We start from the raw sequence: 26751 nt of genomic DNA, 5'->3' as shown, positions 1-26751 counted from the left end.
TTTGACTTTATATTTCGTTACCCCCCTCCTTTAGATCACCAACCGCTACATCTATGATACCGTGCTGCTGTTGGCCAACACCTTCCACAGAAAGCTGGAGGATAGGAAGTGGCACAGCATGGCCAGTCTGAGCTGCATCAGGAAGAACTCCAAACCATGGCAAGGAGGCAAGAGCATGCTGGAAACTGTCAAAAAGGTAAGAAATTATGTCTTGCAGACAGGTACTCTGCGAGAGCAACTATTCAAACATGCACAGGGTGCTGAGAATGCATACACATGACGGCCCAATAAAAAGAGGGTGCCTCTTCTAAGAAACATGCTGGCTGTGTTCATGATAACAGATCGATAAAGTTGTGTGAGGATACCTGGACACATGCAGTGACTCCTATTTCAGTTTCTTCTGAACCATGATTCCTATATTCCACATCTACTCTGCTGCTTGGAGGATGAAATGGGCCCATGCTGCATGGAAACAATGATTTTTGAAAAGACAGAAGACATTCCACATTCATGCATTCCATGCTCGAGTACAGTAGACTTGTTCGACCAAGTGAAACCAAAATTTGGGTTTTTTCCCTTTCTTTGGTGAACTTTTTAAATCACAGTCTGGCATCAGAGTTAAACAAACACATGAAACAGATGAATGAAAAAATAAGTCTAAAGTCTAATCAGGAAGGCAAAGAATGGAGGCTATAGCTTTGTAAAGCACAAATACCAGCTTAGTACGAACGTATTTCAGCATATCCTTGTAGTTTGTTGTGTTTCATTCAGATTGAGAGCAGTGGTATGCTCTTGATGAACTTGTTTTGGTGGATGAATTGTTTGGCCATGTCAGAGAGCAGCTGTCAGTGACATGGGCATAGGGTTAAGGGCAGGGATAAATGGTGATGCAAATATGGAATCTTCTAGGCCAGGCTGTCTCAATTCATTTCAATCCAAGCCGGCTACAGAGGCTGGATACTTTGAAGGCTATAGCCTTCAAAATGAGCCGTAATCAATAACTTATCCATATTCCCAGGGTTCCAGTGAGCCAGCCAATCAGAAAAAGTGGGCATGTAGGAAGGGGCCTTAAAGAGAGAGTACCTGAAATTGCCAGAGTGAGATTAATAACCACTTTTTGTGATCATAAATCATGCAACGCTATTAAGGGTTATCACAGAGTGCAAATATAAAGCTTGAATGAGTATGATATGGTTTTCATTATCAAAAACCTGTGGAAAAGGAACCTTCATCTGCAACATTATGCTAAAAACTACCACTGAAAGTATCCTCCAAAAGTTGCCCAGCAAGTTGAACAGTTCACTTGATATTTTGCCTGCTAACTGTCCATACACTATAAGGGTGTAAGACTTCAATACAGAAGAGTTTTTACCAGCGTCTTTTGATGTTGATTTGAGTCCCTTTCAACCTGGCTTTAAGGCTTCAAATACACACTTTTCATCAATACTGCATGTTTTTCTATGGCCACATTCACCCATTTTATAACATGCTTTTCTTCATGGTGTTGCGTAATTATGTTTTAAGTTGCAGCACATTCTTTCATCATGCACATTACAATAGACAGTTTAAATAAAGGCATGTATTAGTAGTGGCTGAATGGGTATAGGCAGAAGCAAACTAATTATATGAATATAGAAACTATTCTGTTAAACAATTGTGCTGTGCAGTGATGAAAAATGTAGTTGTACCCTGGTCAGCTCATATGGGTTGCCAATGACATTAGAGAGTCCCTGTTTGGAGGTTTAAAAATATGGTCACCCTATGCTGGGGCCATGCTTGAATATACCTCATTGCATTATTTGACATGTAATTTTCACTGTAAAGAACAAGGGAGCCCTTTATTTCAACACACTGCTTTGAATATTGTCACTCTTCTTTAAAAAAGGAGTTTGTGATATAAACTCTGTTGAGTTATGCCTTAAGGCTATTTGTTATTCTATACTTCTTTTGTATGCAAATTCTGAGCCCTTTTGTCTGCATGAATTTGGATGTGTTTTTGAGCCAAGATGTTTTTTTGTTTGCGTTCCATTTCCTCTATGCCTGAAAAATAAATTAATATTTATTCAGAGCAAAGAAAATAAACCACACTTTCTTAAACTTTGTCACCAGGGCATTTCTGAACCAGCATGAACTTTAAGATTCAAGATTAATATTACCGTTCCACAAAGTAAGAACTTTGTCTTAGGCTCTTCACCCATGCTGCAGCTACAAAAAAAGACAACATTCAACACCATATACATTAAACACAGAACATTCTACATGATACATTGTGTATTAATAAATTATATCAATTCTAAAAAGACTAGTAACTTAGGTTCTTAAATCACTGGAAGTAAAGCACAAAGATAAATCATTATGTCATGCATATCATGTATTATTTTTTGACTATTTCAGAGCTTTACAGACACAAGAATAAATTAATTTTTAAGCCTGTTCAGTCAGGAATGAGGAACTCTGAACCTCTTATCAGAGGGCAGCAGCTCGTAGAATATTGCTTACAGTTTCAGTGGCCTACCCAGAGAAGCATGTTCAAAAATAATCTGACAGGATGTGCTATTTCAACCTTTTATTATTTGCCCCACAGTCTGAATTTGTCACTTTGATTTGGATTTTAATTGCACAGACAGGCTACCCAACCTATCTGTGAAACCATGCCTGATTCAGGTCTATTCAATAAAAAAGACCAAGCCAAAAAAAAAAAAAAAAAAAAATGGATTTAATAGGGTTTGACACTACTGATGACAAGAGAGTTTAGAAATGAGCCCAAGCATTGATGCTTGAAAGGGATGAAAAAATTAGAATAAGAGTCATGGGGAAAAGGTATGGGGTAAGGGTCTTAAAATGGAGGGTGAAAGGGATGAGGTTAATGGTTGCCGGAAGAGCTGATCTGAACTGTAGATGGCAGAGTCAGAGAAGTATTAATGAGTGAGGCATGCTTATGAAGGATACCTTTAGCAACTGAAATGGGATGTGTTTTAGGCATGGTTTGTATTCCTAAATCAAGTTTAGGAAGGGAATTTTAAGGCTGCTGGATAAAACAAACATAGCTGGCATTTGTGTACTGATGATTCAAAGAGTCAAAAACAAAAAAGAAACTGTACAACTAACCACAACAATCCTAAAAACAAATCTATTCTCAATGAGTTTGTCCCAATTCCCTGATTAACTTTTGAAATGTTATTGCTGATCTCTTTAATCCAAGGTCACCTGACTCTAATCTGAATCTAAGCCGTCCGTGTGTTTCATCAGCCTCCTGCGGTGCTCTGCTGCTGTGTGATGCTTGTAGGTGTGTTTGTGCCAGCTTCAAAAAGCTCACTTTGTTTCTGATGATAAAACAGAATACTGTTTTTAACATTATCATGAAAGCATCTGCCAAAAATGAAGTCTTTACTCAAAACAAAAACATCTTTGTGTGTGTTTCTTGATTGCTATAGTTGAGAACAAAATAAGCACACCTGTTCTCCAACCCAACTACTACATGCAAGCACAAGCTTAGATGGCTCCCTGTTTTTAGACACGTGCAGGTTCTCACACTTTTCATTTAGGTAGCATGTATTTGCATTTTCAGGCATTGTGCTCATTAGATTTTAGAAGATTTTTGAGACGCTTGTTCCTCAGCTTAGACACTGTAATTGAAACAGCAGGATGCAGTCTATGCGAGATTCATTGCTAGAATGTCATTTCTTACTAGAAGTAAAATCCCCTCCAGGGATGAGGGGTGACAATGAGTAAGCTTTGAATAAGTCAAACATTGTTCCAATTACACTGAAATCCAGTTTTTCTTCATTACTTTAACTGAAAGTTTCCATGTTCCTGTGCTTTTCAGACTTGAACTAAGTGCTTATGATTTTAAAAGATAGCAAACCTTTAAAAACAGGCATCAATCAGCAAGTGTGTTCAGTTCCTCAACAGTTGACTTTTAGGAGATGGAAGATTTCATCCTGCAGCTGTGATTTTTATGAATCTCTGTATTTCACCTTGAGTTTTAGATGCCGGGGTCTGGCAACACTTTCATCACTGTTAAATCCAATTGGATCAATGCCCTCTGTTTTGATATCAATAAAAAAGTTCTCCAGGGAAGGCAGTTTGACTGAATGATGAAGCCAAGTGAAATGCTAATTTAGGATTAGTGTCAGACAATAATAAATGCAGCGCAATTGCTTTTATATCTATCTCTGCATTTCACCTTGAGATGAGGCTGGGGTTTGGCAACACTTTCATCAGCCAGCTCCGGCTGTTAGAGCAGTCCTGATGGCTGTCTCAACAGAGCTGTGTTTAAGAGCCCTGAGCAGTAATAGAGTTCACTTCAGCAGCCTGGCATCACTTCCTTTTTGCACTGTATCAGCAGTGTGTCTTACTTACTGTGCGTGCCTGTGTGTAATCAGCGTTTTGGTATGTGGGGCTATTATGCTAATGATAAGTACTCATTTGCAGCTGTTGACAAGGAGCTCTATTGATGTTGACATTTGGTTTTCGGTGACAAATTCAAAACAAGGGATAAAATGCGGCAAGTTAAACTGTGGTTACATTAATCCAAAACATCTGACTAATGCTGGCTACCCACTAGATGGTTTTAAAGCTAATTTAGGGCCCAACCCCCAAACAATCAAGGACTAAGCTCAATCCAAGGCTTGTTGCAAGCAATTATTTTGTCAAATAAACCAAGTGTATGGTGTTAATACCAGGCAAATTTTTACTTCTTCAAGTCATGTCACAGCCTCACTGATCTGGGGTTCTACTTGAAGTTAGGCATCCATCCATCCATTTTTTATACCGCTTATCCCCTTATTTTCCTCATTGGGGGTCGTGGGGCGGCTGGAGCCTTTCCCAGCTGTAATTGGACAAGAGGAGGGGTACACCCTGGACTGGTCGCCAGTCAGTCACAGGGTTGAAGTCAGGCATCTACAATGGAAATCCAATGCATGAATTTGTTCCAGTAAAAATTAGCTGGTAATGTTGATCATCCTCCATTTTTTTTCTGAAGTCCATTTTGATCATGTTTCTGTGAGATGTATCTGTGGAATAGTCACTGAGAAATCACAGGTGTGTGGTCTGATGGTCGAGCCGATTGGTCTATTGTGTGTTATGGGTTGTCCTCATGAGCCTGGGCCAGGACTGAATGATATATCATTTACAACCACGATAGCGGTGTGCACATGCATAATAGTCACATGGCAGCTTGTGTGATTTCAGTCATTTAACCTGAAGCATGTCATGCTACGCTTACGTGTTATTGGATGAAACCAAAACTGGGAGTATACTCATTATTACAAAACAAAATCCCGTCTGACACCACCGTCAGTTGTCAGACAACCACTGAAGAGTCTGCCTCCTGCTCAGGCCACAGGTGATGATGCTGCAGTCACAGTTACACCAGCAATATGTACACTTATATATGCAAGGCTGATCATTAGTGAGTGCATACTTGCTATCAGCAGCATATGTTGCCATTGCTAGTTAATATCTGATTTGTTAACAGCATGTATGTGCAAATTGTTTACAGTAAAGCAGTGGATGTGTGTGACAGTCAGAGCAGCTTTACATGGTGAGAATTTAATTTCCTCTTAAGTTATACTCACAAACCTGGTTTGAATAACTAAATGTAACTTTGAAGGTGTTTGAAACATTTGGTGATATTTAAGTAACATAATAACAAGTAACAACTTTATTTGTAAAGCTTATGGGGGATGAGTCACCCATTTATCTGTTCTTCCTCTCCCATTCTCCTCATCCTCTATGTGCGGGTTTCAGAGGCACGCTCTAAGGACTACTCAGTGTAATATCTGAGATCTGAAAACAACTTAAATATAAAAAAGAAAAAAAGTAATAATTGTTTGAGTTTCACTACTAATAATGTACATGCAAATGCATTGCATATATCTGGTTTTATGTCTATGCATTGCTTTTGCTTTAGCTGCATTTGCTACATAGTTGTGTTAGCTTAATCTATGTTTGCTAACACTGCTTCAGCTTACTTTGCTTCATTGGTTTATGTGACATTAATTATGTAGCCAGCATAGCTATGTTAGTTTTAGCCAAAGCTTACGAAGCTAAAGCGAGTCTATACGTAATTTTATCCAAGATTAGAACTTGGATCTTTTTCCCTGTTTTGCTCATTACATTTTGTTTAGTGTGTAGTGTTTGCAGTGTGTTTTTTTATGAATGTAATTGGCAGACTTAATTTATGAACAAATTTAAATATAAAGAAAAACCCAAAATGTTGTTTCGGCAAATTCCGACACTTCCAATCTGAAAGAGACCGTCTGTGATAGTGGCCGTCAGGGATGTAAAGTCTGTTGCCAGACTGTATTGAAAAAAATTGCAATAAATATCATTTAAAAAATGTTTTTGTAAGTGTTTTTCCAGTATTGTTCAGCTCTGGACCCAGCCCATGCCGAGATAATATGCTTTCCTTGCGTCAACATTGATTGATTCATATTTGATGTGTCAATGTTATTTAGCACCTTATGCAACTATCACATGTGAAGTCATAACCAATCATATCAGGCTCTTTACCAGGCTTGTAAAACCAGTATGCTTATACGCAAGCTTGCGTGCATGTCCACAATGTTTCTTTGAGAAACTTTCTCAGCCCAGCAGCAGGCAGATCCATGAAGAAAGGAGCCCATCCAAAACTAAGCTTGTGTGTCAAAATATTATTTTATCAAAAATTAGATGAAACTGCCCTTATATCTGGTGACCCCCATGTTTTTTTTTTTTAAATCATTCAGCATTTGAAAACCATCTAATGAGCTGTCATTGGCTGTTGCATACCCCCCTTTAAGCCTCCTTAGTTGAAATAAGTGGTAAGATTTGTTTCATTTAAACTTTTGTTGCTCGCATTTTAAGCACAGTGAGGCCTTCCATACAACTGAAGGCCTGAAACTGGGTCTTAGTCCAAGCTTTAACCTTTGAATGAACTCTTCCTCCCATCTTTAAACACAATGTTGTTTACTTTGACCGTTTTATCAAACCCACTTCCACTAATGAAAAGCTTGTTTCATGTCGTCTTTATTATTTATTTTCCATTTTTCCACGCAGTCTTACGGTCCCAGTGGCATGTTCTTTGTATCAGGTGCAATTAAAGTGAAGATAATTGTATGAATGTATTGTGCCAATACTGAGCTGCCAACATTAATTAACTGAATAATTATGAAAGCCAATGAACAGTATCTGGAAGCAGCCCGGCTTCCAAGAAAGCAAACAAACATGCGGTCTATTAAGTGTGACGCTGAGGGGATGTGTGTGAGGGTCTACCCTGGGGAGTAAAATAATTAAACGCGGTTATATATGGCAAATGTTGGATTAGCATTAGATATAAACAATATTAAACTAACTGGAGATACTAATGCAACCATTTTATCACATTTTCTGCTTTATACATTAACACATGCACACTTTGAAGCTGCTTCCATCCCCTGTGATCTGAGTTTTTAAAAAATGACAAATATGTTGTTTTTGGTATTCTGTCAGATCATGTTTTTTATGAATGTAATTCTGTTAATATCAACAGGTTAGTATAAAATAACCAAAGAACTACAGTCATTATTGAAGTAATTGAACCTAAATAAAAACAAAAATTATTCTTCATTTAACTTCATCTAAGAAACTCATGGTCTGTTGCTCTAGCTACACATAATTGATGGACTAAACTACCAGCCCCCGTACCAGCCCCCCCAAAATGTGGACCTGTTCCTCCTCATTTTATACATTGATGAATTAACCACATTGCAGACTCAGCAACATTTCATAAAGCTCAGAAAAGACTCAGCGGTCTAATCGTGGATTTAATGAAGTGTAGACCTGTTTCAAGTGGTTACTCGAATGGTGGCTTCCTCTTGCTTAGCTAGCTTCAGCTAAAACTAACATAGCTATGCTAGCTGCTTAATAAACTTTACAAAATAAGCCACTCTCGCTACTTTTAGCAAGCTAAAGCTAGTGTGGCAATGCAGAAATAGAATTCGCAAAGCTTACGAAGCTGCTTTGCGAGCTTAGCATCAGCTAACATCACTACACAGCTACATAGCATCATTATCTATTGCTAAGTTAGCATTAATAATGTGAGCTCCATAAACATAACAAAAGCTAACAAAACTATGTAGATAACATAGATACATATGTAACTGCTTTGAGAGCTGAGCTTAAGCTATGTTGGCTGCGTAGCTATGTTAGCTACATAGAATTGTTATCTATTGCAAAGTTAGCATGACAATGTGAGTATTCTTAAATATGGCAAACGCTGACTTATCTATGCAGATACATTGTCTACACAGCTACTTTGTGAGCTTAGCTCTAGCTACAGTAGCTACGTAGCAATGTTGGCTAAATAGCTCCACCATCAGTTGGCTTTAACTTCCAATGACACCCCTCTGCTGGCGACATCAGCTCACTTTTAGTGTTTTTATTGTTGTATGCACCCCAGAGTATGTTTTGAGCTGTGTACATTGCACTACTGCCCAAGGCAAATTTCCCCTCGGGTACAATAAAGTATATCTTATCTTATCTTAGCTATGTAAGCTATGCTTGCTGCATTAGTATGTTTTCTTGGGGCCAAGCTTTTTTTCCTTTAAGCAGACTGCTTCCTCGGCTTTATTTAACGGTTTAAAATCAGGTTTTGCAGGTCAGATTTTCAACTTTAAATCTGATTTTGTTTTTAGCCTGTATTTCTGTTCTGAAACATGTGGCATCTCACGTGAACGGTCTTTAAGAGTGGCCGCCAGAGATAAAGGGTCTTAAACCGGACTGTCTTGGTTGTTTGTTACTTAATATCAGGTAAATTAGTAGAATGCCCCTGGCTACAGGCTTGCTAATAGTGCCTTCTAAAGAATGAAATTTACTTTTGTTAGCTGTGGTTTATTCACAAACAGTGACCACAGTGAACATGATATGTGACAAATCATTAAGATTAGGTAATAACTACAGTATGGCCCTCTAAACTCTACAGCTGCAAATTAAATCAGTGACATAGAATGGTGAAATCATAAAATAAAACGTGATATTCTATTGTTACACAGAGGAAATTATCTCTAAATTGAATCACGAGATTTTACTTTTTACGGACTTAACACCCACTGCAATCTAAGAGTCCTCACATCAAATTATCTTGACTTTGCCCAGTCATGCTTAAACACCAAAGTGCAGTTGTTTGATTAGTCGTGTACACTTTGTTGGCCCCTGGCATGGATGGAAGAAGTGGGCTTCAGCAGAGTAGCATTTCTTATTGTCTTATCTGACTATAAAATCTCAATGTAAGCAACACATTGGATAAAGTTGCTGTCATGTCTGTACATTTCTCCATTGTGCTGACTCTCTGAGAGCATTATTCAGACCTAGGGTGCTTCTCACTGGTGCTTATCATTGCTTCGTCATTAAGGTTATCTACTGCTTTCCCCTGTCTTCTTTAAATCACTCCATATAATATTTTCTTTTATTCAAGGAAATTTCACCAAGAAAGCATAGTGCTGCTCCAAAAGTTAAAAGGACAGAAACCAGCTGCTGCCAGGGCCGTTTTCATAATCAGGATGCTGAATGAAAAAGCTGGAGTGCACTGGTTTTGAATTAAAAATGTGTACCACAGTGTAAAAAATGGCAGCAATGGAGTCAAGCTTTAATGTTAGTAGTGCATAAACTCCATCCAGAATTAGAAACTATATTCAAATGAGGCCACCTTTAAACTCAAGCAAAGTTGGTGCAACCCAGTACTCTGCTCAAACATCAATTTCATGCCCTGAGTTTAAAAATATGAGGTTTCTGAGCACTGATGATGAATGCTCTACAATAAGTACTATGATATAAAAGTGTGCATGCCATACACCTATATATTAAGTGTGAAAGTGCACATCTCAGCCCATGTCACACCATGTATAAACGGCACAAATCATGTTTAACACACACGTAAGAGCACATACACACTAAACATGAATCATTCTAACACCTCTACTACCCCAGAGCAGGAACAGTGTCACCTTCACTGATGGGTCACAGTACTCCAAGGCAGGGAAAAGGTGGGGACTGACACCTTTGTTGTGTATGTGGGGAGTGTTTGCCTGTGTGGGGGATTTTTTCTTGTTTATCCACAAAAAAAAAAAAAAAAAAAAAAAAAAAAAAAAAAAAAAATCTGCAGTTCCTGATTAAAAAAAAAAGTTTGATGTTAAACTTCAGCTCCTTTTATCGAGTCTGCTCTTCAAAAACCTTTTAGAAGCAGATTTAAAGTGGGTTTTAAACAAGGTAAAGACACATTCTGCCTGCTCCAGTGCAGAAAAAACACACATAGTAAAGCCTTAGATAAAGAAAGCTCTTGAACTTATGAGTTACATACAATAAAAGACATGCAGATGATTCATGTCAGTTTTACAGGTCTTTTAGATGATCTTCAGTGAGTTTGGAATCATCACCCAATGCCAGATTTTACAGGGACAATAACTGTTTAGGCCTATTGTGTCCAAAATACTCATTCATAGATGAGTGCATACATAATTAGGACTGATTAGGATAATGAGGCAATCATGACTGTGATGACCACAATCACGCTGGTAGTACTACTTCAATGTAAAGCACTTATGCACTCAGTGTTTCAGTCCTTGTTTTATTTAATCACTATTTGTTTTATACTCTGTTATCCTTCAGGCCTTGGAGTTGTCACTTAGTGAGCAGAAAATCTAAGTTCTCCTATTTCAGTGCTGTGCAGGTAGTCAGGGGTGGTGTTCATAATATAGACGCCCCAGGATATGAGCAAGGTGAGGCTCATTTCCATTTTGCTGAAAGTCATCATTCACTTTACAGACTAAAGTATTTGGTGACACTTTTTCATTTTTGAATCCAGGTGCTTCAATCAGACCTGTTGCCACAGGTGTATGAAATCAAGCACCTAGCAATGCAGTCTCCATTTACTAAATGGGTCATTCTGAAGACCTCACTGACTTCAACTGTGGTGTTGTGATGGATTCCACCTTTGGAATAAGATGGTTCATGAAATTTCATCCCTGCTGGATATCCTAGAGCCTAGTGTTGTACTCAAGACCACACTATCCGAAACCAAGACGTGCCCCAGACCAGAGTGCACCGAGACCAAGACAAGACCAAGATTGAGACAACAGCAAGACCATAAAGATCAATTTTAAAAAACAATGACAAGGTTGAACAGTAAAGGAGCATTCTCTCTTTAATTTGAGTTTTCTTTTGAATAAATTTGACGGATAAAAACAAGATGTCTGCAACTCTTTCAAAGCACAAAATGCAAAAATCTCAAATTTTAACACATTTTTTCATCTAACTTCTTGTAAAAAATAAATCCTTATATGATTTTAAAAGCCACTGACAAGTCCATAATTATTTCAAATAGCTGAAATTGAGATATTTATCTAGATTTTTCAGGTGAATGAGGCCTAAAGTAAGTGCTTTTTTTTTTTTATTTCTGACAAGAAATATGATGGACTGATATCCAAGTCAGTGTAGGTGTAGCTATATGTTGTTTTAGCAAGTACTTCTCCTTATTATCACATTACTGAAGTCGAGGAATAGCAGATCAGTGCTGGTCTCGACCAGTCTAGATGGAAAATCCAGAGTCCGGCCCGTCTGAGACCGAGACAAGACAGAGTTAAAATGCTCTCGAGTCTGACACAAGACTAAGACTTTCAAAATGTGGTCTTGAGACCAGTCTCAAGACCAAGACCGTTCCAGGGTACTACAACACTACCGGAGTCAGCTGTGAGTGATAATAGAAAGTGGAATCGTTCAGGAACAACAGCAACTCAGCCACAATGTGGATGACCATGCAAAGTCACAGAGCAGGGTCAACGACTATTAAGGCGCAAAGTGCATAAAAGACACCACCGCTCTACTGACTCCATAGCTGAAGAGTCCCAAACTTCAACAGCACAAAAGCTGTGGGGCTGGAGCTTCAAGAAAGAGGCAAATAAATATGGCAGAGGTGATCCAAAATAATTAGTATGTCCTCGTCATTTTTGACTGACATTAGGGGATGCCATATTTCTAATTAATGTAATAGTCGTACGTTTTTTGTTTTGTTTTTTTTTAATACAAGGGAAGGTGGGAACAGTTCTTAGTTCTTCTACTTACATGAACAACAGTTGACCATTGTGATGAAATTTTTATGTTTTGCAGCCATACCAAACTGAGACTTAGCAAACTGGAATCTGAGTCAGCTGTATTTGCCAAGTATGCTCACACAAGAAATAAATTGACTCTGTTAAGCTTTGCTCTCAGTGTGCAGGAATCAAAAATTAAATATGAAAAATAGATTTAATTGATAGTATGTTTGCAGGATGTGCAAAGAGTGCAAGAATGCCCGCTATAAGCTTGTGAAATTAAAGTTCAGTTTTCAGACACTCTGTGACTGGTGAGAGGTAGTCAGAGTAACAGAAACCAATAGAAGTGAAGTGGGCAGACTTTTGCTTAATTTGTTAGTTTTCCCATGCAATGATAATGGTAAAAAAAACAATCCTGAATTCAATTAAATCCTTCCTTCTTTTTCTTCCAGTTTGGAGTGAGCGGCCTCACCAGTTTCCTTGAATTCACTGACAATGGCACAAACCCCAACATCTTCTTTGAAATCCTGGGAACAAATTATGGAGAAGACCGGGGCCGGGGAGTCAGCAGGGTAAGTAGTTAAAACAGGACCCCTGTGTGGTGTTTTAGCTTGAGTGAAGGCGAGGAATCATATCTGCGACTACAGTGGATTTACATAATTCCTGGATTTACTTGGGAATTTCTCTGCACCTGCTCTCCATATTATTTTCATCTCTTATTTATTCAGGTATTTCTCTCCTTGTGCCTGTCACTTCTGTGTAGCAGAGAAAAGCCCTTCTACCTGTCTGTATTTACTTTTCTCTTATTTTTCTCACTCATGCACAGAAGAAGTTAAAGCATCTTATAGAGTTTACCTTTCTCAATTTACACCCTTCTTTGTGTGCTTGTTTTTCTTTACACAAGCTGTATGCTCAAACAAACATGACTCACCTCTCCTCCAGTACTGTTAATGGTTTAATTAGAAGCTTTTGTAAGAGGCATCTGGAAATAGCGCAAGCAAAGTAACACAATACGGGTCCTGACACAAAGCTTTGCTTCTAAATATATGTGAGGATTAGCCTCGTCTGTTAAGAAGCTTTGATAAAGGACAGTAACTCCTGCTCCTAGTGTTTTAGATTTTGAGCATTCCTGAAGGGCTAAATCCATTTTTGACATTTTTTACCCTGCAGTTTTTGTTTTTCTTTATACAAAGTCAATGCAGTTCAGCATTTCAGCACCAATTCACATTGTTCTCTGCAGACAAGAGCCCAACTGTTGGAGAACCACCAGGCTCGTAGAAGTCACTTCACTGTCACTGACCAATCAAAATCAAGAAGGAGCGGAAACAGTGACAGAAGAGAGACTAAGCCTCACCTAGCACAATTATCTAGCATTTCTAAGATTATTTTAGAGCTTTTTAGCTTTTTTTGGATGGGAAAGCTGAAGGGAGACAGGAAAGTTAATGCCAATGAGGATTTGAACCGTAAACTAGTTCTTCTATATGGGTACCTGCTTTACCAAACGTGTTAAACCATCACGTTTATCTGTCACATTTATCTCCTGCACCCAGTGTGGCTTTGTTGTGGGTTTGGTTTTTTCCACTCTGAGGGATCTTGAGTTGTTATGCATACCGCTATCAAATTCTTTAGGATATGTGACATAACAATATATTATCTTGAGTCATGTCATGTTATCAAAATAAATCACTTTTGCACAAATGATTGCCTAATAAAGTTGATAATACTTAATAATGACACACTTTAAGCATCCACACTGTATTTGTAATGCATCCGTGAACACTCATCATCTGTAAAGCATTATTAATCATTTATATATCACTAACATCAATATTTTATTGATGCATTTGGTAAACATGAGTTGAGCATCACTAAGGTGTAAGTTTTACTTACAATGCATTATTCATTTATAAGTTATCCATAAACAGACCTATACATGCTCCATTGATGCATTACTAAAGCATCTACAGTGCCTATAAAAAGTATTAACCCCCAATGGATGTTTTACCCTTTCATTAACCATTCAATTTATAAATCAGTCATGGTTAATATAATTTGGGTTTTCTGACACAAAAATTTAACAATGAAACCAATCTTTTATGTCAAAGTGAAAACAGATTTCTACAGATTAATGTCAATTAAAGAAAAATATGGAATGGAAAACAAGTGATTTCATAAATGTTCACCTGCTTAAAGTGACTGTAATATAAAGACACCTGTGTCTAGGAGGGCCAGTCATTTGTTAATTAGTTTTCCTGGCCACTGTTACACCATGAAGACAAAAGAACACTTCAAGCAACTCAGAGAAAAGGTTACTGAAAAGTGTAAGTCAGGTGATTGATAAAAAAATACTTCCAAGGCACTGAACATCCTCAGTTAATCCCTCATCCATCCTGATGTTGTAGTGGATATACACCGATATAATATGGATATTTTATAATACATCTAAATTTCTCTGTGCTGCAGATCCCAGGTGGTAGTCCTCAGGCTTTTTCTGCAGAGACCCTCATTGTCTGTGACATTTTCATAATTGATACAGTTCCTGTTACATCACCTGTTAAGTGGTCAAGCTAACTTTATTTTTAGTTCATTTTAAGCATTATTTAAATGGGCTCTTATAAGCTGGCTTGGTTTTTAATATAGAGATTTTTTTTTTGTCTCTCTCTCACAACCCCCGAGAGCCTGTGGCCTTTGCAGTGCTCTTCTTGGAGGGCTTTGTTTTTACCCTAACCTACCTCTACCACTTTACCAAAGCATCAGTAAAGCATTTATATGCATCTTAATTGACATTTAAAGTTGTTATCAACACTCTATAAAGGATTATTATAAGTATTTAATTATGTTTTTTCTAATGCTTCCATCAATCAGTTTCAATCAGTGTATTCACAAAATCAACAGAAGTGCAAATACAATCCATCATGATAATTCAGAAAAACGCTCATGTAAAATGGGACTCCCCAGAAGATTTTTTAAGGTTGTATATGAGATCTATAGGTATTTTGTATCCTATCATACATTATGTTCATAAACAGAACTTGCATATCTACAGCCAATTAAACAAATTCTATAGAGGTAAACATACTGATAGCTGTATTAACAAAGACTCAGACCATTAACCTCTAAAGGTATTTGTTGATCCCCATCCCTAGATCTAATAGTCACTTCCAAGGGAAGCACTCATTGGCATCTTTCTCACCTAGCAGCTGTGAGTGAGCAATGCTCTGAAAATGCAAATAAGACATGTTGTTGGTTGACACATTCCCTAATGGACTGGACTGTTTAAAATACTTACTGATGTTAGATACCCCTCACTTGTAGTGCTTTATAAGAGAAGACATGACTCACAAATACAGACTCACAGGGCCAAACTTACGATCCATAATCCCTAATGTCACAGCTGCATGATACACACACCTACACACACCTACACACACACAGCATGTCTTCTCCATACCAGGAGGGATCATAAAGGTATCAGTGCAGCTGTGATTATGGATAATGTGGTGAGACACCAACATAGCGCAGCATGCCATCACAGACAAAATGAATCTTTAAAGTGCAGCATAATTATATTTAGGCACAATTCCCAAATCAGACAGCATAATTACTTCTAAGGGGAATTAAGGCACTTGTTACACACTCATCCTGCCACAGTCTCCTCTAACACACAGGCCATTTGTTGGTCTGTCACTGGGATTGAATTAGATTTAAACATGGAATCAAATGGCTAAAGAGAGGATAATGTTCCTCTCTGAGTGGCTGCATATTAACTTCGCTCTGTCACTGAATCATACCTTTTACAAATGATGAGGAGCCCTGTAAAACACTGTTCATACAGGGTGTCTAACCCATAATAATGGAAGATATGTGACAGCCTGGATAAGGAGGTTAGTGAATATAACCTGGATCTGACCTCCTCAAAAGCCAGGAGAAACTCCTCTAATGCAATTTGTGTCTAACTATGTGAAAGTGAAAAGTGAAAAGTAATACTGAGATTAAAGCAGCCTCTGAAAGCAGTGGGAAGAAAATAAAATGCAAACCAGTTCCTACTGTTAAAGCTTTCATTACCCTCCCACATAAAATGTAGCTTTTTAATCTGATTCATAACCATCTCTCTTTCTTTCTCTACGAAATGATTATTCTTCTGTGCGGTTTAATCATAAAATGACAGGTTAGAGGGGAACATGGAGCTCAATGAAAATTAATGATCATGACGAGTAACCCTGTGTCTCTGACCCCAGGTTAACATCTTACTCTTACTTCTGTAATGATGGCCTGAATGACAATACTGAAAGCTCAGGTTAATGATACTGTGGGAACCTCAGGCACTGAAGATGTCTTTATATTATAATACATCAAAATGTTTTAAGGCAACAATAGAACAGATTTACTTGAGCTAAGGATATGCTATTAGTTCAAATTAAAGCTGCCTCAATACAAGAGTTTAAACTTTAGCACCATATATTCAAAATCAAACAATATTAATGCCTGTTTCAATCCCACAGCAACAATAATAGAAGTCCTGGGCACCCAGTCCTGGTACTGGACAGCAGCTTTACATGATGTTGTTTTTCTTTCTTAAATAACCTTTAAAACAGTGACAGCAGCAGCAGAATAAAATAAGGCACAGCAGCCTCAGATTTCAAAGAGGAGCTCTAATGCTCCTCAAACGCCTCCATTTGTACATCTTTATTTACAGGTTAACTACAACTTTTCATTTAAAGTTAATCAAAAAACAGAATTGATATTCATTTGCTGCTTTGGCCTACTCCATTAGGTAAACATAACTTCTGACTTCAATCAAGTAAGAAAGTTTGATAGCCATTTTGGGTAATATTATGCTTTTCTAAAAAAAAAAACCAAAAAAAAAAGACAATTATTTGTCAGCTGCACAGTGGGCAAAAATTGCTGCAGAGTCAAACAAGCCCATTTACTTAGAGGGGAGATGTAACTGGTCAATTTTACCCTCATTTGAAAATATTCCCTCATTAAATGGTGTTTACCCAGACCCTCAGAAATGTTGCAGAGTACACCAATCACACAGCTGGAATAAAGCATTCCCAACTACACTATTTATTTATTTTTTTGCTATGGCACCATGTCAAAATGTCAGACAAAGGCCCAGTCCCATTTCTAACCCTTAGTCCTTCCTCTTCGTCTACCCCTTCCCCTTGTCCCTCCAAACTGCGTGGTAAGGGGTAGGCTTGGAAACCTTCCCTTAAGAAATGAGAGGCCACTTGATTGCTGTTCATCACAACAATAGCTGCGTCATCAGAGGTGACAATAAAGCTTTGACTGTCTCATTCATACTATGGACCTCCGTGTTGATCTTCTCCATATGTTCATACAGTTAATAGCCCTCATTTACACATGTATATATCAAAAATGCAATAAACTCCCATCCCCAGTAGCTAAAGGTTGAGTAAATGAGAAAACATCTGTTGTATTTCAGGACCACATGTTGGTTTTCAGCGTGGCCCTGCAAAGTCTTCGTTTATGGTCTATGTAGCCCTTGGCCCTTAGCCATAGCCCTCGGTTCAAAAAAGAATTGGAATACATTTTCTGTCCTTGTTCTTGGGGAGAACAAGGCAGTGGCTATGGGTGTTGTGGGTGAAGATTCAATGGACTGGACTGGTTTTCATTACAGGAATCTGGCTAAATTTGTGTAGTCTGATCTGACCTTGACTGTTCTCATTTATTTGAGCCTTCACATGCCAGTGCTAACCTAGTGGGTTTTTTTTTTTTTTTATATATAAATTGTTAATTAGCCTGGCAGTTTCTCACTGGATTAGAACTGGGCTGCTTATTGCAGCACAAGAACATCAGCTCTTTGTTCAGTGTCCAAGCTCTGACCTTGCTGATTCATTTTACATTCCGGTTTTTAGGAATAATGAGTTAGTATCTTAACCGCCTGTCACAGCTTGTAGGTGAATGTTGTAGTAGTGGCAGTCAGGTTGAAAGCAAGATTGCAACACTGATACAAGGTAGAGCTGGCAATGGCAGAGCAGAGGGAGGGGCCACATATCTTGCAGCTTAAATAGCCTGCTAATTAGGAGGATGTTTTTCAGGTGACTGGATATTGATGAATGCCAAGTGTGAAATCAGCGCAAAGTTGTCTGTTTGCAAGAGTGCTCTCATATCAAATTAATAAAGTATGTTGGAAGATTTATTTATTTTTTTTTAACTTTTGTACATTTTAAACAAGTGCTCTTAGAAAATTCCCTTCCCTTGGTGTTAAAATCATCATTCTGTCTTCATCAAAAAGGACAAAAACAAAAATCTCAGGAAGACAGTGTTCACCTAGAATGCAAATAAGCCATAATTAGTGTAATCTGTACTGTTTGGCAATACTCTAACTAAATCATGTGATTATGATAATGATCTATAAGCGGCAATAAAATTAAATAATGCCTCACAAATCAGCTTGCAATCGCAATTATCAGCAATTAGCAATCAGCGACAGCAATATCTTCAATTTAATAACAGGGTAGAAAACTGGAAAAGTAGTTGCAGACAGATTGTTTGTAGCAATGCAGATGAGTTTTTAAATAGCTGCCAGAAAGAGCAACTGTATGCATTTTAAAATTCAATTTCATCAATTAGAGAAGATAATTGTGAATATTTTATTTCATCCTCTCACTTAAGCAGCATAATGATGGAGGTTTCACATAAAGAATAAATTCTCTAGAAAATATCATGAAGTGTTTTAATGTGTTGCTATACTAGCATGTGTGTGATATTCCCAATAGTCCTGGGTTAGAAGTGTGCTAAATATTTGATCCTGGTTATATGCAAACCTTCCATGTAACTGCCATGATTGTATGACCTAGCCTTCACGTTCAAAGGAAGTTCTCCGGAAAATAGCCATTAACTCGAGTTCCAGAATCTGTGGGCATGCAAAGTTTGTAAGACTTGCCACCAGAGGGCTCTAATTCACAAAAGATGATGGCAAGGATAGTAACTCACAGGAAAATACCGCTGAAGTGTCAGAATCCATGTTACTGTGTTTCAGGGTCAGCATGTGCATAACATTTCCCTCCAGTCATGTGTGAGAGGCCTGCTAAATATTTCATCCTGACAATATTCAAACCTTCCTTATAACAGCCATGTTTTACTACATAGCACTCACATACGAATGGAACTGTCTATAAATAAGTGTTGGAATCCATGCTACTGTGTTTTAAGGTTAGCATGTTCATTCCCAATGGTCATACGCTAGAAGCTTGCTACATAATTGATAATTACAATATGCAAGCCTTCCTTGTAGCCTTGCCTGCCCAGACTGCTGAAAGACTAAATTTGCCTTCCCCCGGATGTTATTTTGTAACAACACATTCACATTGGATCAGTAGAATTAGCACCAGCCACCTGGCTAACATTCGCCTCCTGGGCCATGCATGGCAAAATAAAGGCCTGTACCACTGTCTGAAGATGGAGGTTTTGTTTTGATAGGCACAGATAAATAGAATATACCTTTTGTTGCTTTAATAAGTGCCAATGAATTCACACTAAAAGGCTGCCCAAGTGGCATGTTCCTATTGATGGAGATCCCTTCTAATGAACTACTTCCTGGCATCTGTTTGTTCAGCTTCCTGATGAGGGCTTTATGCCAAAGTGCCTTTTAGTATGTTTTGAAGATCTATATAACAGTGCTGTTAAAATAAAGGTAAAAAATAATAATAATTAATTAAATTTATAGATTTAAAATAATAATAATAATGTTTGTAGTGAGCACTTTGGGTTTCTTTTTCTTACATGAATCCCATGTCAAAAAGCACCTCAAACAAACTCTCTATTGTAGGGGTTCCTAAACCTCTCAGCCTATGACCCCCAAAAAACAGTGTCAGAGATGGGGGACCCTCATTTTCCCTTGAGGGGGATAAAGCACATGGTATTGCACAGAGCATCATGTACAAAACTTGCATTTAAGGTGTTTTTTATAACTTTTACTTGCATTTAAGCACAAATATCACATGTTGACATGATTCTAAATCATATGGAAGCTCCCTTTGATTTATGGAAAGCATGTCCGATCCCCCTTTACTGTCTCGGGGACCCAACTCCTCCTTTGGGAACCATTTCTTAAATGCGCTGGTTCTCAAATGGTGTGCCTTGAAGCAAGCCTGGTTGTGCTTGTATTATGACAAGTGTACAACAATTCTGTAAGACGTGTTAAAGAGGATATTTTTACATAAAACATGGTGTGGCTTGAGTTTCTGGCTTGATAGGTGTACCTTGGACAAAATAAATAAAAAACAATGCTCTACTGAGTCTGTAAAGCACTTCTTTCTACATTTTTTTTTAAATGAGTGACAAACCCTCAGACCACTTCTTTTCATATGAAAGCCTATGTTTATGGGGTTTTAATTGAACTGTTGATCAGCGTGCAAATCTTGACATTTTAGCCCAAAGTCTTTCTATTTTGTGTTAAAAATGTACACAGCAACTGCCCTCTTCCAGTTGAAGCCATGTGCTGCAAATTAATGTTTTTGAAGAAGTTCTTGTGGCTCCTCTGGTGAACTGTGGCGTGCACTACATGGTCAAAAGTATTCAGCCACTTGCCCATTACACCGACAGCGATTAGCTGGAGAGTTTCTTTGGGAGTTTGTTTCCATTCATTCTGTAGAGCATTTATAAGGTCAGGCACTGATGTTGGACGAGAAGCTCTACAATTTTTTGTTCCGCTTCATCCCAAAGGTGCTTGTTGGGGTTGACGTCAGGGCTCTGTGTAGGACAGTTGAGTTCTTCCTCATGAGCAGAGCATTAGTGATGTTTACACACCGTGCACATTAGCTGTCGTTGACCCTGTTTTGTGTGATCATGTGACCTTCCTGTTTGTGCTGTTATTCCTAAATGCTTCCACTTTCTAATAATATCACAGTTGACTGTGGAATAGTCAGGGATGATGTTTCCCAAACCGTCTTATTGTGCAAAGGCTGCATCCATCATGGTACCACGCTTGAAGTCACTGAGTTCTTCAGAACAACACATTTAGTATCACAAATGTTTGCAAATGGAGACTGCATGACTAGATGCTTGATTTTATACACCTGAGGAAGGTGTGGCTAAATAATTTTGTCAATATGCTGTATGTTTTAAGGTTAGCATGTGTGTAGAATTCAGTCATGGGGTGAGGTCAGCTAAATATTTAATCCTTAAAGCCTTCACTCTGTGGGAATTCAGTGTTTTAATGGTTGTGAAGAGTAACTGCACCTTACAATGACCTTCCCTAGAAAAAAAATCCTTTGCATCAGATTAAATAAACATTAGTTATTTTCCAAGTTGAATTATTGATTGTCTCTCTTTCTATCATTATCCAGGTCTCTGCATGTGCATTAACTTATATTCTCTAAGGAGTTAAATGTGTTTCTCTTGTACACGACAGCCATAGATTTATTTATAGAAGAGACATTTAGTGTCTACGTTAAGGATTTATGAATTGTAGACAACTTGCTCACACTACTGTAGAGTAGAGTGGTTTATTGAGATGTTAAAGGGGAGTGCAGTCTTCCTCATCAGTAGCAGTGTACACACACACCTCTAATTACCGTATTTAATCTACATTCTGTGGAGAATACCACTTAACCTGTGCTTTTTCTTGAACCCGCCCTCACTGTTCTGTATGAGTCTTATCCGTGCTGAGAGTCTCACTAATGACTGACACACTGTAACGTGTTTCTTCTTATTCTATCTTACTTTAATTGAATTATTCGTCAAAGGACCTTCTTTTCCCCCCTCACTCAATTCCCTTTCCCTCCATCTCTGCAGCCATCTCCATAATCTGCTTTCTCCAATCCCCTCTCCCTCGTCGAGAATATTTACCCCAATCATACGTCACACATATGCACACAGCTGTCTGCTGATAATGATTATAGCAGACACCTGATATTGTCGTAATTATTATGGCTGCCCTGCGGTAGAATTGGCTTTCTGCTCCATTACCTTCAGTGGCTATACATGGGAACGTATATCTCCCTCACTATACATCTACAGGCTCGGCTGCTCTATAGAGAGGCGACAAGTCTGCCATGTATAATTGCTTCGTTAGCTATCTGCCACATCTTCAACGACTTCAGAGAGGAAAAATGGCATCAGATTTATACTGAAGAAGCAGCACAATAAAAAGGGTTGTAGCTAAGCGGGGAATAAAAGGAGGATAGTAAAAAGGAAGGGGAATAGTCAGAGAGAGTGATGCGCTGCTCGATTAAGGGAAGTAGAACATGTGAGAGAGATAAAATGAAACAGGCAGAGCAACAGCTAGAAAGGAGATAGATGACCTAATCCTTCTAGATCCTGTACAAGAGATAGAAACGGCGGCGCAGGTCATGATAGAGTCACAATCATTACCCTCTCACTCTCCTGAACATGCTCACGCTCTCTTCTCTGCTCAGCACATATTCTCCATCTTTTGGAGGAGACACAGAAATATTGTCACTCCTTGTAAGAACCGATGGCCTTGCAAACTGCAGCGCTCTCAAATTGAGGTCACCTTCAATTATCATCTTGAGCCCGCTCTGACATATGTGGTAAATTACGCTAAGTGACTTCACTGAGTCGTGGGACCTTGGAAGCCACCCGCTCCACAGAACTGTCATCATGAGAGAGCATTTCTGCTATCACATGTTTTGAACAATTGAAAGATTTTTTTTTTTTTTTTTTTTTTTTTTTTATATAGTGATGGCTTAACATGCCTGCGAACTAAAACACACAAACACACACACACACACGCAAACAAAGTTCCCAAGGGAATGCATGCAAAGGGATGCATACACACACATTTGCATAAATCTTCTGGCATCTTCAGGAATGCTAAGCTAACCCTTTTGGCTTTGCATGGCAATTAATGTCAGTCTGCATGACCGTCAGTACGTAACACAGAGGAGAGCGCTGGGTTTGTGCTTTTAGCTTAGCGCCTACACATGCATGCAGAGGATGTGCTAATAAACATTTTTACTGAGCTCAGAATAGAGTTAATTGTTGTTGACAGAGTTTCTGTGTTGCACTAAAGAACAGTGGCGGGCATGGCTTTTATGCACTCTATTTGATAAAATGCAACAGAAAGTAGATCATCTTAAGGGTTATGTGTTTCATCTTATAGCCTGGGATAGAAAAAAATATACAGCCAGAGTTTTTTCACTCTGGATTTAGGAGAGATTTAGTGATATTTTTAAGTGCAAGGCCCAGAGAAAGAAGATAAATCTGTTGTTTTGCTTTTGCTCTATTTAAAAGGACATATCATACCACTTTTCCAACTTTACAACAGTCCCCTGTAGTCTAAATAAAACATCTGTGCTATACTTTGGTTAAAATACAGCATAGGTAAACCATGAAGAGGTTATAAACCAGCTCTAAACAGCCGTTTCTCAGAATGCTCTGTTTTGATGCGCTTCTCTTTGAATGAAAATAAGGTCCCTCTTATTCCACCTTTCCTTTTTGTGGGGTTTGTCAGCACAACTGCATCAGTATGCTTCTAAATCTGTGGCTGGTGATACCAGGGGAGGCTACGTTGTTCTGGTAGAGCTCAAAGGTACCCGTCCACTTTTTTGGGCGGGGCTGGTTCCAGAAGCAAATATTGCTTGTCAAATCCCCCATAGACCTTTCTACAAACCCCTTTTACACTGCTTTTAATGCATGACCAAGCTAACCAGGTACTGAGTACTATCCCACAATCCATTACAAGTTATTTATCTGTTGTTAATGATATCTTTTCAAGCTTTCAAACCAGGTAATCACCCTTTTTCTACACTCATCTATATTGTATTATTTATATTTGAAATGGTAATATCATAATGTGTTGTACCTTGAGCATTTATAGCTTCATACTGTGGCAGCATGTATTGCCCTTATCATCAGTCGGTAGCCTTCGTTTGCGGACATTGTGGACATTTCCATGGTAACCAGTGAACCAACCAACCAGAGATGCTGCAGTGACACTTAAGGATTTGGGGTAATGTAGTCTTTCTTGGCAGAGTTTTTTCTTAAAATGAGGTTGACATCTGGCGAACTTTCTGCATACACCATTGTTTCACACTCAGGTAGCTCGTGGTAAGTCTATCTCTGATACTTCTGATGATATGGATAATAATCAAATCTGCCATGGAGAAAATAAATAGGATTTGTACGTCTAGAATCACATTATTGAGCCTTTTAATGACTCAATATGATGTCACATTGAGCACAAATTCTAAAAAGACCCTCAGAGTTCATGTTTTGCATGAACCATGATAGCTAATGTTGCTAATGTTAGCAATGACGCTTTCCCCGAATTTCCATATACAGTGTGTGCGCCGCGGTGCACCGCGGAACGCCGGCGAATCGAACTGCGGAGCACTTTGCTCCCTCTCTAGTCTATCAGAGCATTTCCATAGCCGGCGCTCCAGACCGGCAGCGGCGCATGCCTGGAGCGCCACTCCGCTCCGCTTCGTTTCAAATACGCTGTAGGTCTATTCCGGCGCAGGGCGCTGCCAAACCTCGTGAATTCACCATCATTCAGAAAGCACCAACCATGGAAATCACAAGAGTAGAACATCCAGTTCTTTCAAAATAAAACACAATGCATGGACTCCCGATCGCGAATCATTACTATATTAACATTACGTCTCATCCTGCAGCGAGAGCAAAAGGTCATCGAGAGGTCAGTGGGTCACAGAGCTACAGTGGCACCTTTGACGAGGAACAGTTAAGTTTTGGGGATATTTAGCCAAAGAATTTTGCATAAAACCACAGATCCTTTAAGCAAACATGAACCTTTTAACTTCCTAATGTACTCACTCAATTGAGGAAGCAATAATATCATGGACTTAAACTGGAAAGGATGATAAATTAACCCCAAAAGGTAAAACAGTCCGCTGTTGACATGCTATTCCTGCGTGAACTCACAGTTCTTCCGTAATCTTTTCCTGATGATCAGGGCTGCGCGCTGTGGCGCGGCACTCTAGACTCGCTTCCAGCAGTCCAGCAGATCCGGATTTGTCCCCAAAACGACAACATCTAAGCTAACTATTACGATTACTAATGGGTCGCCAGACACTGCAGACCATTGACATCGCTGACGATGGGGACAAGGGGCTTCAAGACATCACCCTGGTCGCCTCGGATGACCCGTACCACAGAACACATACGAACTACTGTCACAAGAATCCGTGAACTGTATGACAGCTAAATATTCAATTAAAGTGGAGCAGCTGGCCTGAGCTACATTTATTACACTGATAAGAGACCACTGGACATCAGTCAGCAACTTCAGCTACCTCGGGGTAACAGCACACCTGATCATTCACTTTACAGCAGAAGTTCTTTTGTACCTGATGTGTTTGTCTTCTGGGCAGTCTGTAAATATTATTGCTCAGTGAATTAAGATACTCTGATTTACAAACCATAAATAAGTTTAAAAGCTCTAGTTTGTTTAATATTTCTTCATTTAAACACCATATTTAAACAAACTTATCTCAAACAAAAATGCTAGTAAATGATAGTATTTTAAATGTTAATTTTAAGAAAATAATAATAATAATAATTTTTTTAGTAAAAAGTGCTTTCAAAGTGCTCTACATAAAGTTAAAATAATGAAAATAAACACTTGATGATAAGAACATTTAAAAATCGAAAAATTACTAAAACTAAAGGAAGGGTATGATTAATCATGATTAATCACTGCATAGTGATGTGATTAACTTGATTATTTTTTTTAAACAATTGACAACACTAGTTATTTTACTATCGAACTACTCATATACAATAAGTTGTTAAAATACAAGCTAAAAAGGAGATATATTAAGACAAAGTGCATGGTATAGGTTTGTTTTTAACTGATGTTTGACAGCCTGAAGCATGTTTGATGATTACACTACTTATCAGGGTTCATCGTTTGGAGACCATGGATGTCCGGGCTGAATTCCATTGAAATCCGTTCAACAGTTGTGTCAATATTTCAGTCTGTGCCAAAGTAGTGATCTGAACTGATGCACCAGCTGACATTACCCTCTTTGGAGTAAAGCAGCTTGCATGACTACCACAGTTCAAATGTGATCCAAAAATCAAATGTCTGCATAACAAGAAGTACTGATTCATGTATGAGTAGAATTACAAGACCACACGAAGTTCAGTTTCAAAAAAAAGTCAAAAGTCTGCAAACTTTTTAACATTAATACGGCATAAAATGAGACTTAAAGGCCAGATCAAGATTTCTGATAGTATCAAATATGTTCCGCTTGCTACAGAAAACCAAGCATAATAAGATGTTTAATAAATTGAGATTTTCTCCGCGCAGCATGCAGTTGTGTGTACAGCAGCCTCGCATGCTCTCTCTGCTAATGGAACAAAATAGTTAGGATGCAGTTGTAAAGGGCAAGTTTGCCCGTGCTATTTTAGGGAGGTTAGACGAGGGGCATCACCACTGGAACTGATTATTACAATTATGTAAAAAAAGAAAAAAAAAAAGTCCTGCAGGGTGAGATACGTAGGGCTATGCAAAATGAGAGGGAGGTTAGAGAGGAGGTACTGATGAGTCACTGAGAAAAAAAAAAAGGCAGACAGAAAGATGGGCATTATGTGAGCCAGGAAAATGAGACACGGATATTAAGTTTGAGGCAAACTAAAATAAATAAATCAGAGGGGAAGAGAAAGGAAATCTGGGTGAGAACAGGCAGAGAGTGAAGGGCGTGAAGATAGTGACGGAGGAAAAATATCTCAGAGGGGAAAGATCCCT

General features: G+C 38.5%; 1 protein-coding gene across 2 annotated transcripts in view; it reads left to right on the top strand.

Moving 5' to 3' along the window:
- grid2 (glutamate receptor, ionotropic, delta 2) overlaps nucleotides 1-26751 on the top strand; it is a 923745-nt gene that overhangs the window by 627382 nt on the left and 269612 nt on the right. For both annotated transcript variants that reach the window (XM_041786464.1, XM_041786465.1), the window contains exons 7-8: nucleotides 35-196; nucleotides 12500-12619. In XM_041786464.1, the coding sequence (XP_041642398.1) occupies nucleotides 35-196; nucleotides 12500-12619 (282 nt within the window). The remainder of the gene's footprint in view (nucleotides 1-34; nucleotides 197-12499; nucleotides 12620-26751) is intronic.

The sequence above is a fragment of the Cheilinus undulatus genome, linkage group 5 (genome assembly GCF_018320785.1).
Source record: "Cheilinus undulatus linkage group 5, ASM1832078v1, whole genome shotgun sequence".
NCBI lineage: Eukaryota > Metazoa > Chordata > Actinopteri > Labriformes > Labridae > Cheilinus > Cheilinus undulatus.
The sequence above is the reverse complement of the archived record's forward strand: the minus strand, read 5'-3'. Positions and strand labels throughout refer to the sequence as shown.